The following is a 7,041-nucleotide window of genomic DNA, read 5'->3' on the forward strand; positions in this document are numbered from 1 at the left end:
TTAAATTCCATAATGAGGTTAATAATTGTGGAAAAAATTGTTTAAACGTAGATTTTTGTTCAGTATTTATTGTCTTTATTCAGCATTAGACCCTCCAATTTAATCCCAACATCATTACTACTTAACAATGACTGTTCTAGCGTGCTTTGAAAAGAAATATATTTTTTAATAAGTAAATTCAACTTTAATTTTTTATTTGAGAAATGAAATTTGCAAATCAATCTTCTGCACATTAAATGTGATTTTAAAGATTATAAAATTCATGAAGAAACTGAAAGAAACATATTTGATTGAGATGCATAAATAAAAGTTTTGAAATATAGTCTTTTTAGGTTAAATTTAAATACTTAAAAAAATTAAATGTGTAGTTACGTAAATTTTAAAGTAAAGTCAAAATATCTAAACAATACGTGCATTTAATTCATTGATAATTTTTCTTAATATTTAATTGTTCCTGCATTTATCTACAGTACCTTCTTTGTTTTGATGTAGATCAGTAGGAATTGTTTGTTGTTTCTGGTAGCTGGTGAAATTTGTTTATATTGAAAGATAATGTAAAATAAACCTATTGATTTGATAATATTAATATATTATGTTAATAATGATATTTTATGAAATTATTATTAAATTTCTTTCTATAGATTGATGATTATTATTTCATTTGTTGAAGATTAGATTAAAATTTCTGAAATTTGCCTTTGTGATTTTTTAGGTATTCTTTTAGAAAGTTATATATACTTGATAGACATGCCCCTTGAAACGGATGGCAAAGAATGGGCAGAGAAGGATAAACCAATTACTTTTGGTGTTGAAATATTATATTTGAATGATGACATATTTCGATTTGTGTTAAAGAACTGTAATTTGAGGCATGTCTTACTTCAAAATCCATTTGTATGAAATTTGTATCAATTTATGTATTTTAGTTTTGCTAATGCTCTCCGAAGAATATTTATAGCCGAAGTACCATCTATAGGTAATAAAACCAAATAGCTGTTTTAGTGAAAATAAGATGGTTAGAAGTTGTGCAGTTGCCTAGTTCGTAAACAATTGTATTTCAGCTATTGATACTGTTACAATTCATTCGAATACATCAGTGTTTTGCGATGAATTTATTGCCCATCGTATTGGCTTAATACCGCTGACTTCAGACAACGTTGTCGAGCGCTTACGTTATTCTCGGGTATATCGGTGACTTCTTGCCACTGTTAATTTTGTAGAGGTTGCACCAAAAATATTATTTTAAGGATTGTCCTTGTATGGGAGGTTGTAATGAATGTGCTATTCATCTTAATATAGACAAGAAATGTTTCACCCACAATGGAGATTTTGCCACAAGTGCAGATCTGAAGTCACAGGATTCACGTGTCGTACCGGTAAATTTGTGAGGCTCACAGTACATTGTTTTTAATCAAAAAGTTACAGGCATGCGGAGTTTATGCTAAAACTAGTGAATATGGTGCAGATTCAGACGGTATTTTTTTTAATATTTTAATTGCTGATATATGTTGTCAGCATTTCGGTTTGTTAAAGATATTGTAATAGCTAAGCTACGAGACGGTCAAGAATTAATAGTGACATGTGTTGCTCGGAAAGGAATTGGCAAAGAGCACGCGAAATGGAATCCAACTGCTGGTGTTGGTTTTGAATACGATCCAGATAATGCTCATCGTCATACAACTTATCCAATTCCACGAGAATGGTTTGCGTTTTATTTGCAGTTATTGATTTACAATATACTCTACACGTATTTAGGCCGAAAAGTGAATACACTGAACTGGACGACGAATTAGGTTAATTTGATTATATTTTGTTAGTTACAGTTATATAATTGTATTTTTTTAAGATCAAGCACCAGTTAATTTGCTCGAAGAACCGAAGAAATTTTGGTTTACAGTTGAATCATGTGGTTCATTGAAGCCGGAGAATATTGTACTAATGGGCTTAAATGTTTTGCGTAGAAAGCTCACCGACCTGCATTCGCACATGTTGAACGAAGATAGTAAAATTAATTTGTTAGTTTAATTGTACAGCTGTAGCTGCATGAACCGTATTAAATTTTCATTTTAACATGACGCTGTGCTTGAAAACCAGCACTTCTCTACTTTTTTTATACAAGCATTTTTCTTAAAATTATCAATGTACTCTGCAAATGGCATATCATATTGTAATATCTAAGGTACACACACAGTTTCTTGTTGGTTGAAGTATCAAAAATTTATGCTTGTCCAATTTATCTCTATGTTTGATGTCGTTTTGTAAGATGATTTTATTACAAAATAGAAGATATTGGTGTTGCAGAAAATATTTCAAATTAAAAACGCAATATAAAGTGTACTGAATAAAATGAATAAAAAAAATTCCTAGATTTGTTTTCGATGTGGTTTTAATTCTAAGAGTAATTTTTTCACGTTACGTTTTTAATATTCACACATAAAAAGCAATTTATTAAACGAAAAGAAATTTAAATTTCTCCACACTTCAAAGTTAACTATTTTCAGTACCGTAATCAAATAGCAAAGTGTAATTCAAGTTTAAATAGAAAAGAATTTTTTTCTTCAACAAACACATTGGGCTAAATGTAATCGTTATTATTTACAAAAAGAAAACTTTTAGGTATATTTATATAATTTATATAAAAGTAATTGTTCTTGAAAAAAATCATTACAGTCAGTAAAGTGTTCAGTTTAACAAGTAAAATAAACGCTTTGTCATTGCTAGATGTATATTATTGAATTTTATAAATTATAAAAATGTATTTAAAATGATAAACTTTTTATTTCATATTTTTATTCAAGTATTTATTGTTGTTTATTCAAGCATTTTTTATCGTGATAAAAATTTACTCTTGTTTATCATTAACAAAATACCGTAGATGTAGTGTATGTAGAGTGCAAGTAGTGTTGCCGTTGTTTTAGTTCTGTGAACGAGTAGTGTTTTCTTGTGTTATTAAATTTTATTGTTTATTTAATTATTCTTTTATTTTAGGAAAGTTAATTGGTTATAATCATTTTACAAACGATTTTTTAGTTATTTGTTCCAGAGTAACTTCAAGTGGCTGTTTTTGATTTTGCTTTGAAGCGTTCGTTTTGATGAAAGCTCGTAATTTTTTCAGGTTTTACTTATCGGCTAGAAAAATAATGAATACCTTTGCCAAAGCTCCCAATATTTTGTTGATATCTTCTGGCGTTTCTGATGAAGTTCTTCAGTGCATTTCTGTAGCAACGAAAGCTGTTATTCCAACAGATGTGTACGCATTTTATCACTTTGTCGACCCTGTTTTGAAAGATTCTTCAATTTTTGAAAATACGAAATGTGTGATTGTGTGTAATAGTGGTTTATTGATTGCCAGCGACTGGCGATTACTGTGCTCGTATGTCAACAAAGGTGGGTTTCTGATAACTGTGGACACCGAATACAGTGAGGTGATGCATTCGTTTTTGCTCGGTAGTGGAATTGTCACCGGGCCTCTTTGTATGCATCCAGTCAGTGGCGTTGCTTACGTTAAAAATGATCCTCTTGGCCTAATGGGCGAAGTTACTTATACAGAGACAAGCTTCATGCTAGATCACATCAAGCAACCGAACTGTCCACCGGCGGCGTTCTTCCGATTTTCCGTTTCTTACTCGGCTGGAAAAGCGTTTTTCGTTTCGATCAATTTTGAAGAACGTTATCTGATTAGAAACTTTTCCCAAGCACTGAAGTATGCTTTTGCATGCTTTAACATGCAAATTAAGTCGTCTGCAGATACACCGAAGTTAACTGAAGGTTTTTTATTCATCAGTGAAGTAAATCCTTTTTTCGTATTACATTTTTACGTATTATTCGCAGTTTTATTATAACATTCGTGATTACTGAATGATATTACTTGTAATGGGGGACAGTACTATTTTGAACCTCTAGGTTTACTTCATGTTTAATGAAATTGATATGAAACATCATAACTGTTATTTTATTTGTAAATGCGATCATTTCAGAACATTTACGAAAAGCTTAGTCAGCGATTTTTGGCATTTTCTGAAGTGAACAAGAATTTGTTTTCACTGACAATTGTCAAGTCGGCTACTGAATATAATTCTGGAAACTTTAAACCGGCTTCCGAAAAGCATCTTCCTATTATAATTCAACCAGTGAAGTCGACTGTCGATGGTTTCAACACCGATCTTTATTTCAATGAGCTAAAAACAAAAAACATGGGGAAAGTTGTATTGTTCGTGCCGGTGGTTACTTCTACTATGGATATTATTAGTGCGTGAGTACAATTCAATAGTTGTATTATTCTTTTAAATATGATTTGTTATTATACCTTGAATATTTTAAATTTAGTATGCCAACTGACCCTGATATTGAGATGTCAACTGTCATCATAGCTGGTGTTCAACTCAAAGGACGAGGTTGAAATTAATTTCACTTTGTTGTATTTATTAATAATTTCTGCTTATTTTTAGGTCGCAACAACCATGTATGGGTATCTCCTGCTGGATGTGCAATGTTTTCTTTTGGTTTCAAGAAGCCATTCTTTTCGGCAAGTCATAAAGTTCCGTGGTTGCAACATTTGCTTGTGTTAGCTGTTGTCGATGGAATTCGAAGTCGTCCTGGTTATGAAGTATACTGTTGCTAATGCTTGTATTGCACTGTAAACAACATTGTAAAATGGCCTTTTTCAGAATACTGACTTACGCATCAAATGGCCCAACGATGTGTACACCTCGGACGGCGTAAAGCTCGGCGGAATCATTGTCAATTCGTTTTCAATCCATTCTCAGATGACATTTCATCTTGGTATATATTTTTTGTGTTTGTTTGCAGTGACAATTTTCCAGTACAGACAGATAATCAGCAATTTCACTCGTTAATGAAGCTATAAATTATGTCCGTGAGGTGTAGTAGGGTGACAAAGTTTTAAATCAATATTTATTATAATGATCGATGATGATGATTTTTGAAAATGATAATAAAAGTTGTAAAATAAAATAATTTTCAGGGTGTGGATTGAATGTCAGTAATCAGCATCCAACAGTATCGTTGAATGAACTTATCCAATCGAACATGCCTCGTTTGTCTATTGAACAAGTGATTGCAATAGTTATGACTCGCTTTGAGCAACTGTTGTTCATGCTTGAACAAGGGAACATGCAAGAAATTTGCGATCTTTATCATAAATATTGGCTTCACGAGTAAGTTGATGAACGTGTAGAGCAGCAGATGATTTTGCAGTAGTAGTAGTAGTAGTAGTAGTTTTCTCTTTTCAATCTGTTCTATATTTCAGGAATCAAAAAGTATATTTGAAAGACATGAACTCTCACGGTAAAGTAATGCGACTTGATGAAGATGGTTATTTGTTGGTCGAATGTTTGCCGACTGGTCGTCTAGTCTCGGTTGAATGTGAAGGCAATACTTTCGATCTGACGAAGGGCGTGATTTGTCGTAAAATGGAGTATGAAAATTCCGATACATCTTGATTTGGTGAAAAATTCAGGCAACTTCACATAGTTTTCTGAGGATGATGATGTGATAAGAAATTGATGTGATTATGAATTATGAATAAACTGAAACCAATCCTGTGGAAAGTGTAATTAATTATTATGTTTAAAACGTGTATTTGCAATGAACACATGCCAAGAGAGAAAAAAATAGAACACATCACAGGGAAAGAAATTTCATTCAATTTATAACTGTAAACTGCATGCACAGAAGAAGCACAATACAAGCTGTGTACATTTCTTACTTTGCAAAGTTGCCTTTTCGTTTAGCAGAGGTTTTGCTTGAAACCAAAATTTCTGTTTCTGTTTACAAAAATCCCAATGGTAAATAATATTTTCCTAGTACACGCAGGCAGTCAGTTCAAACCACAACCATGCAGCAGTGTAACTTCTAATTTTAATAGTAATTCAAGATTGAAGTTATTTTGAAGAGAAGTTTTAAATCTTTTTTCATAATCCTTGTTCTAAATGCGTTCTGACCGAAGAAGCTGTGTATTAAAAAAAAAGAATGGCAATTTAAACTAATAATAAATCATTCGCAGAAATTTCAAATTTGTCCCTTGAAAAAGTAGTAAATAATGAATACAAACAATATAATGACGTATTTATGAAAAGCTGATATTTTTAAGTATGCAGTAATGGAGTTGGTTCGAATGTAGAATAGCTAGGTTTAAAAATGAAAAAAAAATAATACGAAACTCCGGTGAAAATGTGATCATATTTCACTTTTGCAAATGATGCCATTTTGCAAACTGTTTACCAGGACTGCCAGAGATTTCTTCCCAGTGACTACGTCCATCGTGAGTAGCTGCGCGCAAGCCAATCTCGCATCTTCCCATGACTTCATTTTTAGCAATCCGATCCCAATCCATAACCAAAAATTCAATACTGATGTTATCAATATTAAAATCACTCACATCCGGCAAATCGAATGAAAATGACTGGTTGTAAACCGGGGCGATGGTTTTCTTTTTCACATGTGTTTTCTTCTTAGCTATCTTTTTCCCATTGTACAACAAATAAACCTTGACATACGGATCTGAAAAATAAATTCACCACGAGCTAATAATTAAAAATATAAATAATTCGGCATTTCAATATTCAATTATTAAATGCACTGTTGTTGCAATATTTGTCCGCAATTTTTCTACATTATATATACATTACGGACAATTCGAGCATAAAAAATTCCAAGTGAAATAAAATCAAACTATACTTGATTAATAACAATATAATCATCAACCACTAAATAAATAAATAAATAAATAAATAAATACGTTGCAATGATATGTTCATAAAATGCAAAATTACAAAATAGAAATGAAAATTGTTGGACAATTTAAAATTTTTCATCAATTTACAGCCAGTCTGCTTACAACAACAATTGATCACATTTGATTATTACCAAATTTGTCAAAAGGTTTGACAATATTTTGTCGTATATTGATTAAGTTTGCTTTAAAATACACACAAACACACAAACACACACACACACACACACACACACACACACACACACACACACACACACACACACACACACACACACACACACACA

At 31.7% G+C, this 7,041-nt stretch overlaps 2 protein-coding genes across 2 annotated transcripts; one reads left to right on the forward strand and one right to left on the reverse strand.

Moving 5' to 3' along the window:
- The first annotated feature begins 747 nt into the window (after positions 1–747).
- Positions 748–5,462, forward strand: Tsp_09380 (putative biotin--protein ligase). The gene is made up of 13 exons (XM_003371106.1): positions 748–859; positions 1,062–1,183; positions 1,248–1,376; positions 1,551–1,702; positions 1,756–1,793; positions 1,847–2,015; positions 3,116–3,788; positions 3,978–4,252; positions 4,327–4,394; positions 4,449–4,606; positions 4,668–4,782; positions 4,985–5,177; positions 5,270–5,462. The coding sequence occupies exons 1-13, from the start codon at positions 748–750 to the stop codon at positions 5,460–5,462; spliced, it is 2,397 nt and encodes a 798-aa protein (XP_003371154.1).
- Positions 5,463–6,205: 743 nt separating this feature from the next.
- On the reverse strand, positions 6,206–6,522 carry Tsp_09379 (putative C2 domain protein; the record flags this gene model as incomplete). Its single annotated transcript, XM_003371107.1, has 1 exon — positions 6,206–6,522. A coding segment is annotated over one exon (317 nt), but the record flags the coding sequence as incomplete, so codon positions are not given.
- Positions 6,523–7,041: the final 519 nt, after the last annotated feature.

This window comes from Trichinella spiralis, assembly GCF_000181795.1.
Source record: "Trichinella spiralis strain ISS 195 chromosome Unknown Scfld9, whole genome shotgun sequence".
Taxonomy (NCBI): Eukaryota; Metazoa; Nematoda; class Enoplea; order Trichinellida; family Trichinellidae; genus Trichinella; species Trichinella spiralis.

What these genes read in the sequence shown, in the direction of transcription:
- Tsp_09380 (XM_003371106.1), top strand. Translation starts at nt 748, where the DNA reads ATGCCCCTTGAAACGGATGGCAAAGAATGGGCAGAGAAGGATAAACCA. An exon ending in AGCGCTTACGTTATTCTCGG is followed by an intron (nt 1,184 to 1,247) that starts GTATATCGGTGA and finishes TATTATTTTAAG; the next exon opens with GATTGTCCTTGTATGGGAGG. An exon ending in TGTTCAACTCAAAGGACGAG is followed by an intron (nt 4,395 to 4,448) that starts GTTGAAATTAAT and finishes GCTTATTTTTAG; the next exon opens with GTCGCAACAACCATGTATGG.